This window comes from Lampetra fluviatilis, chromosome 63 (genome assembly GCF_964198595.1).
Source record: "Lampetra fluviatilis chromosome 63, kcLamFluv1.1, whole genome shotgun sequence".
NCBI classification, from domain to species: Eukaryota; Metazoa; Chordata; class Hyperoartia; order Petromyzontiformes; family Petromyzontidae; genus Lampetra; species Lampetra fluviatilis.
Genome location: NC_136337.1, coordinates 5,329,010 through 5,344,135, shown reverse-complemented (window position 1 = coordinate 5,344,135; position 15,126 = coordinate 5,329,010). Strand labels below are relative to the sequence as shown.

Genomic DNA, 15,126 nt, shown 5'->3' with positions numbered 1-15,126 from the left:
GGGTTTCATCACGCTGATCCCCTCCAAGAGGATTTGACGCTACGCGCTAGCCACGCATCATCCCCCCCCCATCGCTGCACCCCGACCCGCATCCCCCCCACCCCCGCTGCACCCCCCCCCCCCAAATCCCCCAGCCGCTGCACCCCCACCCCACCCCCCACTGCACTCCCCCCCCCCCTCTGCACCCCCCCCCCCATACCCCCGCGGCTGCAGGTCCACCCCACCCCTGCTGCACCCCCACCCCCGCTGCACTACCACCCCCCACTGCACTCTCCCCCCTCTGCACCACCCCCAATCCCCCAGCCGCTGCACCCCCACCCCACCCCCCACTGCATCCTCCCCCCCTCTGTACCCCCTATACCCCCACCTCTGCAACCCACCCTGCTGCACCCCCACCGACCCCATTCCCTCCGCCCCACCCCCGGCGACCCGAGTTCGATTCCACCACCGGTGACGATTATTTTAACCGGTCCTGGGCCTCCCCTAGGTCAACTCAGCCTCAAACGAGTAACTGCTGTGGCGTGTGAACATCGCCACTGGGGAGACAAAGGCGGCCGGGCGTGGTGCTGTCACCCACCCCCTCGTCCACAATAAAGGCGTTTTCTTTGTTGGGTTTTATCGCGCGAATAAAGACGCGTCGTTAAAAACAGCCAACGTGAATAGAAAGTGCCTAATTAGTGACTACTTCAGCACTGAAACCGGTCGTGTGTTGTAGAGCGAACCCACAACGTTTACAATTGGAGTACGTACCGTGGGGGTGTCGCTGCTGCTGCTGCTGTGTGTGGTAGTCTAGTTTCTCTCTGGCGGCTCGCGCGCTTAAGCGCTCATGGGCCTCGTCTAGGTCGACTCGGCCTCAAATGAGTACCTGGTGCGATGTGTAAATATTGCGGAGACAAAGGCGGCCGGGCGTGGTTTTCGCTCCCCTTCACGGTTGCTCGCTTACAGCAATGATCGCCCCGGCGATACCTGGGGGATCATTGCCCTCGTGCGAGGCTGTGATTGGAATGTGTCCGTGTGATTGAGAGCGAGTGGGGTTTTGCGTGTCGCCTCTCTCTCTCTCTAACTCGCTGGTCCGCATGGGGTTTCACTCCGGGATCCGGGTTCTCCCATCCCACAGCTAACGCTGCAAAGTAACAGGCATCGGCCAAACATGCTCCCGAATTGTAGATTACAACAACGAGGACGGCCATTCGTCACCACGTGGCGGTGACGTCACCACGGCGCCTGTGGCCAGGCCACGTGCACTTCAAGGCCACGTGAAGTGCCGGACGCCAGCTGGCAGGAGGTCACGGAAACAGACCTCGGTGCCCATGGGTCGACTGAGGGTGGGGGGGGGGGATTACGCCAACTCGCTGTGCGTTTTAGCCGCACCAGACGCTCCGCTCGTTGTTGTGAGCGTCTCTCCTCTGCCCTCCGTTGTTGCTGGACGGCGACTTCCAATGATCCCATTGGAGATTACAAAGACTTCACTTTTTAAGATCTATATTTACGCGATATTAACGCACCCCTAAAAAAACCTCTATTATGGAACACATTCCTGCGGAGGGAGCTGGTAGGAACGTTGGGTTGCTCAGTCAATGGCCAGGGTCAACGGCGGCGTGGTGTATTCCGCAAATATGCCCGACTGTGAGGGCGGGCACAAGCCGGCGTGAGTAGGTTAAACGTTGAGTTTTATAAGGGCACCACGGGGTGACCAGCCCCTCCCCACCCAGCCCCACCCCTCCCACCCCCCACCCAGCCCCTCCTCACCCAGCCCCTCCCCACCTTTCCCACCCAGCCCCTCCCCACCCTCCCCTCCCAGCCCCACCCTCCCCACCCAGCCCCTCCCCACCCTCCCCACCCAGCCCCTCCCTCCCCACCCAGCCCCTCCCTGCACGACGGACGGACAGACACAATAATCCACTGTGGGCTGGTGTAACCAGGAGGTTCCTACCAATATAAACAGATGAAATTGCCCGACACGGTAGTGTAGCGGTTAGCGCTACGCTGCGCTACGAACCCGGCCACCCGAGTTCGATTCCCGCTCACGGCCAACACCCGTGACTATTATCTGAACCGGTCCTGGGCCTCCCCTAGGTCGACTCAGCCTCAAATGAGTACCTGGTGCGGTGCGCAAACATCGCCCACTGGGGAGACAAAGGCGGCCGGGGCGGGGTGCCGTCCCGGCCTTCATAGGTGCCACTAACAGCACTTGCCCCAACAGCCTGTTCAGGCTATACGGGGGATCTTTGTCTTTGTGGTGCACGTGTGTGTTTGGTAAGCCAGTAACCCTTTACACCAGTGGGTTAGCGGCGATGGAACAACAACAACCGATTTTAACAGCTGTAGCTTTCAAACCTCCAAGGTGTGACTTGAGATTAACTCACCTTGTCGAGGGGGTGGTCGTGGTGAGGCTCCTTGCGACGATGTCAGAGGAGTTCAGTTACGACGCGACAGAGAGGCGAGAGTGAACCCTGCCGATGAACACATCAGTTCAGACACCACCACCACCCCACCACCCTCACACTGCAACGAATACAGTCTTGCCATCCCACCCGTTTCTCTCCAGCACCTCCACAACATCTGTTCTATCCCCCCCGCCACCACCACACCCGATACGTCTTCAGCGCGTACCGGGCACTTAAGATCGGCACACCCGGCACGGTCGCGTCTCACCGTTGTCCCACACGCCGGCTGCTCGCCGCACGGACAGCTATCGCTCTGAACACAACCACTCCGAACACAACCACTCTGAACACAACCGGCTCTGAACACAACCGGCTCTGAACACAGCCGGCTCCGAACACAACCGCTCTGAACACAACCGCTCTGAACACAACCACTCTGAACACAACCACTCTGAACACAACCACTCTGAACACAACCACTCTGAACACAACCACTTTGAACACAACCGCTCTGAACATAACCACTCTGAACACAACCACTCTGAACACAACCACTCCGAACACAACCACTCTGAACACAACCACTCTGAACACAACCACTCCGAACACAACCACTCTGAACACAACCACTCTGAACACAACCACTCTGAACACAACCGCTCTGAACACAACCACTCTGAACACAACCACTCCGAACACAACCACTCTGAACACAACCACTCTGAACACAACCACTCTGAACACAACCACTCCGAACACAACCACTCTGAACACAACCACTCTGAACACAACCACTCTGAACACAACCGCTCTGAACACAACCACTCTGAACACAACCACTCTGAACACAACCACTCTGAACACAACCACTCTGAACACAACCACTCTGAACACAACCACTCTGAACACAACCACTCCGAACACAACCACTCCGAACACAACCACTCCGAACACAACCACTCTGAACACAACCACTCTAAACACAACCACTCTGAACACAACCACTCTGAACACAACCGTTCCGAACACAACCACTCTGAACACAACCACTCTGAACACAACCACTCTGAACACAACCGCTCTGAACACAACCACTCTGAACACAACCACTCTGAACACAACCACTCTGAACACAACCACTCTGAACACAACCACTCTGAACACAACCACTCTGAACACAACCACTCCGAACACAACCACTCCGAACACAACCACTCCGAACACAACCACTCTGAACACAACCACTCTAAACACAACCACTCTGAACACAACCACTCTGAACACAACCGTTCCGAACACAACCACTCTGAACACAACCACTCAGAACACAACCGCTCGGAACACAACCGCTCTGAACACAACCACTCCGAACACAACCACTCTGAACACAACCACTCTGAACACAACCACTCTGAACACAACCACTCTGAACACAACCACTCTGAACACAACCACTCCGAACACAACCACTCCGAACACAACCACTCCGAACACAACCACTCTGAACACAACCACTCTAAACACAACCACTCTGAACACAACCACTCTGAACACAACCGTTCCGAACACAACCACTCTGAACACAACCACTCAGAACACAACCGCTCGGAACACAACCGCTCTGAACACAACCACTCCGAACACAACCACTCTGAACACAACCGCTCCGAACACAACCACTCCGAACACAACCACTCTGAACACAACCGCTCCGAACACAACCACTCCGAACACAACCACTCCGAACACAACCACTCTGAACACAACCACTCCGAACACAACCACTCTGAACTCAACCACTCCGAACACAACCGCTCTGAACACAACTACTCCGAACACAACCACTCTGAACACAACCACTCCGAACACAACCGCTCTGAACACAACCACTCCGAACACAACCGCTCCGAACACAACCACTCTGAACACAACCACTCCGAACACAACCGCTCCGAACAGAACCACTCTGAACACAACCACTCCGAACACAACCACTCTGAACACAACCACTCTGAACACAACCACTCTGAACACAATCGCTCTGAACACAACCACTCTGAACACAACCGCTCTGAACACAACCGCTCCGAACACAACCACTCTGAACACAACCGCTCCGAACACAACCACTCTGAACACAACCGCTCTTAACACAACCACTCTGAACACAACCATTCCGAACACAACCGCTCCAAACACAACCACTCTGAACACAACCACTCCGAACACAACCGCTCCGAACACAACCACTCTGAACACAACCACTCCGAACACAGCCGCTCTGAACACAACCACTCTGAACACAACCACTCTACGCCGACCGCTCTCGCAACAGATTTCGCCCGCGACAGACGCACTTGAGCAGAAGAAGCAGCAGCAGCAGCGGCATCAGCAGCAGCACACCGCCTTCGACGGCTTGGGATGCATGCAGCTACACGCGTTGCCCAGAGCAACCGGCAGGCTCGCCATGGCGACACGTGGGGAGGAGATGGAGGAGGTAGGGGAGGGGGTAGTGGGGGGGGTAGAGATCTCTGGGGGGAACCCAGCTCAGCCAATCGTTGCCGTTCTTACCTGGGGCTCGCGAAACCTTCCCCTCCCCCCACACAATCCCAACAACCACCCCCTAACCCACGATCGGACAGTGGATATCAAACCTGGCTTTGGTTGATTAACGCGCGCGTCCGTCCATGTGTGTGGCAAAGGGGCCGTCCATAAATGACGTCACGCACCTGGGGGGTGGGGGGGAGTCAGACATTTGTGACGATGTGTGTTTGATATTTTTATTATTTTATTATTTCCCTTCTACGTGACTTTACCGAAAGAACCAAGAATATGAATCCCTGCAGTCACGAAAGCTTTAAATCAAAATTGAAGGGGGGGGGGGGGGGGGGTTGAAAAATGTGACGTCACATCAAAAAATGCGCAACTTTCAATAAATATAGACCCCACGCGTTCCACTTAATTAAATATACTTTTGAATAAATGTTTTCTCCAACAACATCAGAGTGCAGCGCCACATTAAATACGCACTACAATGACAATAGTTTAAAGCGATTTGAAGCATGTTTTATTTGTGGGGGGGGGGGGGGGCAAAGCTTTGTGACGTCATATTTGAGGGGGGGTCTGACTTTTTGTGACCCCGTGTGACGACGGGGGGGGAGAGGGTGGGGGGGTCACGTGGAACTTCCTGCCCGCTCCGGATGATCGCTGCAAAGCATGATCTGTGTTTTGATTTAGTGTGCTGATCTTAAAGGTGCATTGAAAAATGTTGACACTCCGACTGATGCTCCTGCTGCTGTTGTGGAGTGGCTCATGCAGACAGCTATGGCTGCAGGGTTTTTGGTGGTACGTGTTGTTCACGTCGTTTATTGTGAAAATTCGGTCACAGTTCCTATGACCTGCACTGTTTCATTGCTTTTATGGCTTTATTTTGGTGATTTTCGAAAAGTTTTTCGGTTTGGCCATGTTTGTTTGTTGTAGTATAGAGTTAGACTGATGGCCTTAATCTAAGTTGTCTTGTGGTTGTTGTTTGACTTGCATCCCACTGGGATGTTTGCACAGTGTTGGTGTACGGTGCTTTTTCTGCAATATTTTGCCGTCTTTATTTGGATTTTCTGTTTGCACATAGTCACTTTCAGATGTTTTCTTGTTCATGTTTTTTGTTTGTTGCGGTTGCACCCGATTCAAGAGCCGAATGGCTCACAGGGCTGTACCTAATACATGAAACTTGAAGCCCCGTAAGCGTCGAGGTGGAGCCCGCGTAACCCACAACGTGGCATCGATCTGTTCCGTCCGTATGGGATCGAGTGTTCCTTCATCGCACACGCATGGGTGCCCTGCCCACGTATAAACAACCCAGTAATTGGCCGACAGCGGCTTCACGTTTCGAGGACCAATGGGCTTGGGTCAGTACCGGATGAAGCTAGCACAGGGCCTGTAATAAAAAAAATAACACTTACGTATTAAAACACAAACTATTAACTTGCATGGTAAAGTAATTGTATTTTATCTCTATATATCTCGCTCCCTTTCTCTCTCTCTTGCCATCGCTGTCAACCCATACGGTTCACCCCGTGTTCTCGTACAGGGAAATTGAGTTTTCAGTGCCATACGGCGTACAGCCGTTTCAATACTGACAATGTTTTTTTTGTCCTATTTGTTTGCGATTCTCCTTTGTGATGGGACTTTGTGGGATGAATGCTGAGATTTTTAAGGGGGCACGGGGCGACCAATAAGGTCTGAATTGGTCTGTAACAAGGTAGGGCACTGATAAGGGGTTGACAGGGATGTCTCTTATCTTTCTTCTATCTCCCTATCTCTATCTCCGTTTGTCGATCTCTCTCCATAGCTGTCAACCCATGCGGTTTAGCCCGTATTCTTGTACAGGGGAATTGAGTTTTCAGGTCCATACGGCGTACAGCCGTTTCAATACGGGCACAAAAAACGTGTCTATTTGTTTGTGTTTCTCCCTTGTGATACGGACTCTCTCCCCCCGCCGAGGGCCGATTGAACCTCGTGCCACGGCAGGTCTCTCGCCTACTTCAGTAGTTATTTCTTGCTGTGGTTGCCTGTCCCAACCTGATGACGATTGCTTGTGTTGCGATCGAAACGTCGCGATCTATTATTTATCAGAGCATGCTTTTTGTTTGCATGTTCACCACAAGTACGTGTGGCTAATGCAGTGACATGATTCCTTGAAAAAGGATTATATTTGGTGTCTTAACATCTCAACACCCGTTTTATTGCCAGAACAGGTAACACATTCCAGTTGGGTTGCTCGGTCAATGGCCAGGGTCAACGGCGGCGTGGTGTATTCCGCAAATATGCCCGACTGTGAGGGCGGGCACAAGCCGGCGCGAGTAGGTTAAACGTTGAGTTTTATAAGGGCACCACGGGGTGACCAGCCCCTCCCCTCCCACCCCCCACCCAGCCCCACCCTCCCCACCCCTCCCCACCCTCCCCACCCAGCCCCTCCCTCCCCACCCAGCCCCTTCCTACACGACGGACGGACACAATAATCCCTTGTAGGCTGATGTAACCAGGTTCCTACCAGTAAAACCTATTGCTATAGCGTAATGTGTTAGTAAGGCGTGTGTTTCACGTTGTGTATCGGCGTGTTTTGCGTAAGGCATGCGTTTCTGAATGAGATTCCCTTTGGCGATGATGTTTTAACACACCTCGCCATCTTCAACTTGCAAAACAATGGACGCGAAGAGGCACGAACGCACACACAGTCGGAAAAGCGTCTCTTCTGGCGATGTTTATTAGCTCCCCTTCTGACAAGGCTTCGCAATCCTTCTCCACGCGGCACGGAAAAGAGCTCTTCATATCGTCCGATGAATCCCTTCCACGTAGTAGTGATAATATGGCTCTGGAAGAAGAACGAGGATTACGACCGAACACGTGGGTTTTTCAGCGGCGGATATTACGATGCATCATTCATCTTGATTTTAAGCTTTTCTGACTGCAGGAATCCATTCTTCATTAGACCTCCTTTGCCAGTACCAAAATATAATAATAGGGTTTTTCCCTTTTTCTGGCAACAAAACTGAAACCTTTTTTTACAAGGATTCATGTCTGTATTAACCACCATACTTGCAGTCAAAATGCAAACAAAAACACTATAATATCTGCATTGTCCTTGAAACTGATTGGTCCACACCAAGGGACGGCTTTCTTTTGAGCCTCGACCCAATTGGTGTTCGACCAGAGGACGCCAAAAGGTGTACAGCTCAAAGACAATTCACTATCAAAGTAATGATGGCTCGGAGGTGAGCATCTACATCATTGTAAAAAGGTTTCAGTTTTGTTGCCAGAAAAAAGGGGAAAAAACCTATTATTAAGAATCCATACTCTTTGGTTCTTTTGGTAAAGTCGCGGAGGTAGAAAAAATAATCGATCACGACGTTTCGATCGCAACACAAGCAAGGTGTGAAACACACCTGATGATGGTTGCTTGGTGTTGCGATCGAGACATCGTGATCAGTTATTTTTTCTACCCACGTGACTTTACCGAAAGAACCAAAGAGTATCATTCATCTTGTTGGGGGGTTTGTGGTGGCGGTGGCGGGCTTGGGGGCCACGTTAATTTTCGTGGCCAAGGTCCTGGTCGCCAAAAGGAACCACGTTCTGACTTGCTAGATTTTAATTTACGTAATATTTTTTACCTACGTGACTTAACCGAAAAAAACACAGAGTATGGATCCTTGCAGAAACGAAAACTTCACATCTAGACTTGCTAGATTTTGTTTTTATTCTTAAAGAAAGACGGCCGAGTTGGGAATCGAACTCGGGAACTTTTTTCCTGCGAGGCACGATAATAACCACGGCCGCCCATCTCGTCTCGAATCACTTACAAAATCTGCATGTAGCGGGCCGATCGAAAAAACTCGTCTGTTTACACACGAGCGCAATTGTTACACTGTGTGTTTGACGTCTCTCTAAGCTAAGTCGTAATTTTCTGGTCAATGTGCTGTGATCAGTGCAAACGAAATCTGACCGAGGCGACTTGCGCTACAGGGAATTTATTATTTCACGCCGGCTCTTAACGATTCCACGGTATTTGGGATTTCTCACGCGACGTGGTTGTTTTTGCTCCGATGTCTGCTGTACTTGATTTGCTATTACCATGTTGGGTGACACCCAGGTGCCCCCCTTTACAAATGCGATTCGTACCCTGGACTCTCCGGGTCTTACAGCTGTGGTTACACACAAAATCAACTTGAACCCGTCACAAGTTTTTTTGCTCTGATTCATATTCGCATTCGTTGCTGTACTTTATCCGATTTACCCTTGTCATGTTGGGTGACACCCGGGTGGTCCCTCTTGCAAATGCGACTCGTACCCCAGACCCTTCGGAGGTCTCGCACGCAGCTGGTTACACGCAAAATCAACTTGAAAACTCTTACAATGGGGGAACAAAAAAAAAACAAGACTCCGTTAAGAGTTCGCGGGACCCTCCCATGTGTGGCGCGCACCCGTGTCGGGGTCGACGAGTCCGTGTCGTATCAAGAAGTCCAGCGTGACGAGGGCACAGTTTGGCTTGAAATCCCCAGAGGTCATTTCCTCGAGCACCTGACTCAGACGCGCGAGACGCAGGGCGAGCGGGGGGGGGGGGGGAAAGACCGGAGGAGCGAACAGCAGAGGCATTGCGTGTGACAATGCATTGCATGTATGTTGAACTTCCTTCGCACCATACGTAGTCAACCATGCTATTTTAACTATTTTTTGTGTTTACCAGGTAAGGCAGCCTAAGCTACATAGCGCTTTTTCGTAAGCCACCTGGCTCATCACAAAGGATAGCTCGACGAAGCGGCTTATCAGGTGGGAATTTATAGCAGAATGCAACGTTATTATGTTTAATTTTTATTATTTCCCTTCTACGTGACTTTACCATAAGAACCAAGAATATGAAGACCTTGTGTGTGCCTTTTGGCGTCATCTGGTCCAACACCATGTGAGACTAGGCTCTAAGAAAAGCTGTCTCGGGTGTGGACCAATCAACTTCAAGGACAGTGCATACATTATCAGAGTTGTGTTTTTTGTTTGCATTCCGACCGCAGGTATTGTGGTCAATGCAAACATGACTCCTTGTAGAAAAAAGGTGTCAGTTTTGTTGCCAGATAAAAGGGTAAAAAACAATTATCATATTTTGCTACTGGCAAAGGAGGTTCCCAATGGAATATGAAGACCTTTCTGATGAAACGTAACTTTGCACACCGAAGCACCAAAGGACAGGCACTGAGGGCAGCATGGACCTGCCTTGTCAACCGGCCAGAGGTAGAAGTCCTGCATCTCGCCATCGGCGGCGTGCGGCGTGAAGTCGTCGGGGATCTCCAGGTCGTACACGAACTGACACTCGGGGAAGATGCCACGCTCGTTCTCGTGCGTGTAGCTGCAAGGGCGTTCGCGGGAAAAAAACCACACGGCCGCTGAGCACAGGGCCCAAGACGTCACGCGGCCAGAAACAAACGGCACCATCGAGGTTTGCGGTAGACATGAGCCGCAACACGTTGCTGGAATTGAGCCCCGGTTGTAAGAACTTTTGGAGAATAGACGAGGGGATGGTAGTTCCTAAGTGCGGGGGAAAAAGCAGAAAGTGTTGTGACCTGCAGTGTGTTGAGTGGGTGAGTGAATGGGTGGGTTAGTGTGTGGATGGGTGAATGAGTAAGTGGATGAATGGGTGGGTGAGTGTGTTGTTGTGACCTGTCGTGTGGCGAGTGGGTGGATGAATTAATGGGTGGGCTAGTGAGTGGGTGGGTGACTGGGTGAGTGGGTGGATGAGTGAATGGGTAGGTGATCGGCGCGAAGCCGGGGCAAAGAGAAAACAAGAAATAAAAGTTGAAACGCAAGTGCCCACGTACCTCACCGTTCCCACTGGCACAGCTCTCTCCGCAAGGCATGCTGGGATACCTGCTTCCTCGGCTGCCTCCTTCACGAGCGTCTCTTTGATCCCGACTCCGACCGCCAAACCTCCCGCCGCCTGGGGTTCACGGCCACAAAGCAAGAGCCAGCGCTACACGCACTCCCGTCGCAGCCGACGATCGCGACATGGGGTAATTGACTTTTGAGTCAGGCCGCTATGCTGATGATCCTTGTTGACCAAATCTGTGTCGTTCAGAGTCCTCGTCCACCCGACGAGGCCACACAAATTTAATTGTCACGTGGTGCCCCGGCATTGAAGGACGCGTTGATGATTATTGTCATTGTCTGAATACCCAGCGGCGAGTGGAATACCAATTCTCGCCATCAAATTCCGCAATTGCGTTCGGCGTTTTTCGAGTTAAAACTTGCGTCGAGCGTCATCGGGACACGACCCAGGAAGTGAGAATGAACAAAACGCGGATTCCATTTTATTATGGATTTTTTTTTTTCGACTTGAACCTAAAAAACTTGTCCCGGCGATGCGACTTCAAAAAACGAAACGCCGCGCGCGTCGAAAACATCTCGGTCAACGTTGACCGTTGCATCCAACCGGACGGTTGATGGTGGCAACCGCAGGAGAGGCACCTCCAAGCCGGTGTCTCGGCAAAATCTGTCACAGTCGTGCGTGACCCCACAGAGGGGATGGACAGAGACGGCACACTGGGCTCGAGATGACAAACTCGTTCGCAGCGCGCGGTTTGCCGGTGTCTACCCCGTCCGTGTCTTTGCGACGTGACCAAACGTTCGCCCGCAGAGGGGACGGGGGGGGGATGAGTCGGTCCGACTGGAAATGCTCCCGAGTCAATTGTGAATCGCTCACAGCACGTGTTGGATTTGAACGTGTGCGTGTGTGTTGCTGTGTAAAGCCTTAACAGTCTATTAACAGTCTGTTAAGGATATACGTATCTTTGTCTTTTGGGAAGCGGTGGTTAGATTAGCGAGTTGCGCTACGAACCCGGCGACCCGAGATCGATTCCAGCTCACGTCCAACACCGGTGATGATTATCTGAACCGGTCCTGGACCTCCCCTAGGTTGACTCAGCCTCAAATGAGTACCTGGTGCGACATTGTCAATATCGCCACTCAAGAGACAAAGGTGGCCAGGCGTGGTTCTGGCCACCCACTTTCTCGTGTGTCGTACCGGCCTTGAAAGGTGTTCGCTAACAGCACTTTTTTATAAACAGGTAAGGCCCACTGAGCTTAATAATTCTTTTTCAGAAGCGACATGGCCACAAATGATATCTCAACGAAGGGGCTTATCACGTGGAAATTTATCGCAGCCAAATATTCTAAAACGCGTGTCTCTAAATGTGGAGGGGAAAAAAAACGGAAGAAACGGGGGAGAGAGAACATGTAAACTCCAAATATACAGGCGTCAGGGTCGGGATCAAACCCACGACGTCATGTATACCAGGCGAGGTAGTTAACATTTCACCACTGCGACGCCACATGCCCTAACAGTCTGCGTGCGTGCGTGTGTGTGTGTGTGTGTGTGCGGCTACCATGTTGTCCAGCTTGCCAGGGTAAGTCTGCTTGCTCTCGGACCTTCTGCCAATCCACAGGCACAAGCCATGGCTAGGATGATGCGTGTAGCCGTTCATGTGAACCCCATACTGCTTCACTCCAAACAAACCTGAAAAAAATAAAAACACAAAAGACAATCAATTTTAACGATGATTGTTCGCGGGCGACAGGCGTCGCTGCGTTATGGTGACATTACGGCGTGTCGCACGACGTACGATCGAATTACTCCGCTGGGATCACACACACAGCAGCAAACTCGCCCCCATGATGTGAAACCACCGCAGACCATTTCTGTGAAACACAGCAGCGCCTTCCTTCGCGATCAGAACGGCGCGGATATCAAGTGTACCACACTTAATTATACACGATAATCGTCTCGTCCATTTTGGTGAACATCATCACAGCTACAGAGGCTGCGTTCCTGGCTGCCCGTCGCCAATTTGAAGCTTTGCGAATGAGAAAAACAGAGGCAGGCTTATCGTCATCATCAGATTAATGTGATGAACGATTGTTCATCCGGGAAAAAAACCACAACCCATCACCGACTCCTTTCCAGGAGGGTCTTGCCAAGTTTTCGCAGTAGAAGGGGGCTGATGATCGCTGTGTGTAATCCCAACTGAATGATTCGCGAGTAATTTTGCAACACAATTGACTGTCACCGGCGTAAGTTTCAAACCCATCACCGCAGCGACGTCATTGACCACAGTAGTTTTTTTTCTTCCCATTATCATCGAAGCTTCAAACCAGCACTGAGAAGAGTGATAATCCATCCCGGCGGATCTCAACAGGCTCCGCAATCCACCAGAAAGCCATGTGACCAACCGATTGAACCCTGTGATGTACCACGTAGACCAGGGGTGGGGAACGTCCGGCCCGCGGGCCGTATGAGGCCCGCAAAATCATTTGGTGTTGCCCTGCCAAGGCAACCGCAGGCGGGACTAGAAATTCAATAAATCTCGGAGCAAACCTGGAAAAGCAGTTGCGAGTAGCAGCATCATCAATACCAGCTAACATCACACACGCCTCGCCAAAGAGAAGCAGTTCCAGCCATCGCATTAGGGGCGAGTTAATTAAATGTTTGACCAAATATAACGGGCTAATTTTTACGTTGATAATTTTGTGTGGCACGCGAATGATGTTATAAATATCCAAATGGGCCTTGGCAGAAAGAAGGTTCCCCACCCCTGACGTAGACAAACTACAAGCACCGTCTAATGGTAGACGTTTGTATCACTTCTTAAATATGCCATGAGCTGTAACAAAACACGTGTGTGCTTGCGTCAATGTCTGTTTTCCGATTTGTCCTGAGAGCCACAGCATCGTGGTAACCAATCCAAAGACAAAGATCCCCCGCATAGTCTTAACAGACTGTCGGGGCAAGTGCTGTTAGCGAGCAGCGCCTATGAAGGTCGGCACTGTCGCGCACAATGGCGTGTGTGGCCAGCACCACGCCCGGCCACCTTTGTTTCCCCAGTGACGATGTTTACACACCGCAACAGGTACTCATTCGAGGCCGAGTCGACCTAGAGGAGGCCCAGGATCGGTTCAGATAATCGTCACCGGTGTTGGCCGCGGGCAGGAATCGAACTCGGGTCGCCGGGTCCGTAGCGCGTCGCGCTCACCGCTGCGCCACCACTAACCAATCCCCAGTAGTATCCAGGCTCCAACCTGTTTAGCTGCCGAGATCTTAATTCTAGATTTGAAGCTTTCGTGACTGCAAGGATTCATACTCGTAGTTTTTTTGGTAAAGTCACGTAGGTAAAAAAATGAAATTTAAATTAATAAAAATAAAATAATAAAAATCACGACGTTTCGGAGGCAACACAAGTCTCCGTCATCAGGTGGGACCGTCACAGCCAGATTTGCTGCCGAGATCTGATGAGACTGGGGCGCATTCCGGGGTGGGTGATGTGTTCGTCGTTAAGACACCACGCACCAGGACGAATAACAGCTCACGGTTGGACGATTGTGAAACGCACATGTGGCACTTCTCTCCATTTTCATCACGGGCTTGTCGTAAAATCTCGCAGACACTTGGTACATCTGTTGGAGAACAAGTCCAGAGAGGGCTCACTTGATCAGCATCGGAATATTTATTTACAGGAGAAATCCGATGAGCTAGGAAGCTCTTTTTATCACAGATGTCCAGTCGGGGCACGGGGTAAGAATGTTACAACAGTACAAACACGCGATAGGAGTACAAGAAAGATAACAAATCACCCAAAAACGTACAAATAAAACTAAACCATCCACATCCTACCCGGCAAAGCCCAACGAGCTATAATATATTTTCCAGAAGCAACCTGGCCACAAATGATAGCTGTACTAAATTTCGATTTAAAGCTTTCGTGACTGCGGTGATTCATCTTCTTGGTTCTTTCGGTAAAGTCACGTAGAAGGGCGTTGTGGCCGAAACGTCGTGAGAATTGTATTTTAGAATGTTTATTTTTATTATTTTATTATTTCCCTTCTACGTGACTTTACCGAAAGAACCAAGATGACAGCTGTACTCTTTGGTTCTTTCGGTAAAGTCAAGTAGGTGAAAAAATAATAGTTATTTTAATTTTATTTTCACCTCCGTGACTTTACCGAAAGAACCAAAGAGTATGGATCCTTGCAGTCCCGAAAACTTCAAATCTAGAAATGATAGCTGCTCAACAAAGCGGCTTATCACGTGGACATTTCTAGCAGATAAATAATCTCAACTTTGGTACAACAATCCCTTGGGGGCTTCTCCTGTTCCTGGCGAACATTCTGCAAGCCAGATGTCTGGAAGAGAGACGCGCTAACT

General features: G+C 50.9%; 1 protein-coding gene across 2 annotated transcripts; it reads right to left on the bottom strand.

Annotated features, from left to right (window-relative positions):
- Window positions 1-7,611: 7,611 nt before the first annotated feature.
- LOC144951706 (uncharacterized) lies at window positions 7,612-14,633 on the bottom strand. Of its 2 annotated transcripts, none has more exons than XM_078882020.1 (6): window positions 14,315-14,633; window positions 12,314-12,444; window positions 10,751-10,869; window positions 10,149-10,281; window positions 9,365-9,461; window positions 7,612-7,758 (listed from the first exon to the last, which is right to left on the bottom strand). In XM_078882020.1, the coding sequence occupies exons 1-6, from the start codon at window positions 14,376-14,378 to the stop codon at window positions 7,712-7,714; spliced, it is 591 nt and encodes a 196-aa protein (XP_078738146.1). In that variant the 5' UTR covers window positions 14,379-14,633; the 3' UTR covers window positions 7,612-7,711. The 2 variants fall into 2 exon arrangements, with proteins under 2 accessions (XP_078738146.1, XP_078738147.1); XM_078882021.1 differs by having other exon boundaries at window positions 14,272-14,374.
- Window positions 14,634-15,126: the final 493 nt, after the last annotated feature.

Coding starts and splice junctions, on each gene's coding strand:
- LOC144951706 (XM_078882020.1), bottom strand. CDS start 14,378: ATGTACCAAGTGTCTGCGAGATTTTACGACAAGCCCGTGATGAAAATG. Junction 12,445..14,314: donor AATGGAGAGAAGTGCCACAT/GTGCGTTTCACA, acceptor TATTTTTTTCAG/GTTTGTTTGGAGTGAAGCAG. Junction 9,462..10,148: donor ACCTCTGGCCGGTTGACAAG/GCAGGTCCATGC, acceptor CGTCTGAGTCAG/GTGCTCGAGGAAATGACCTC.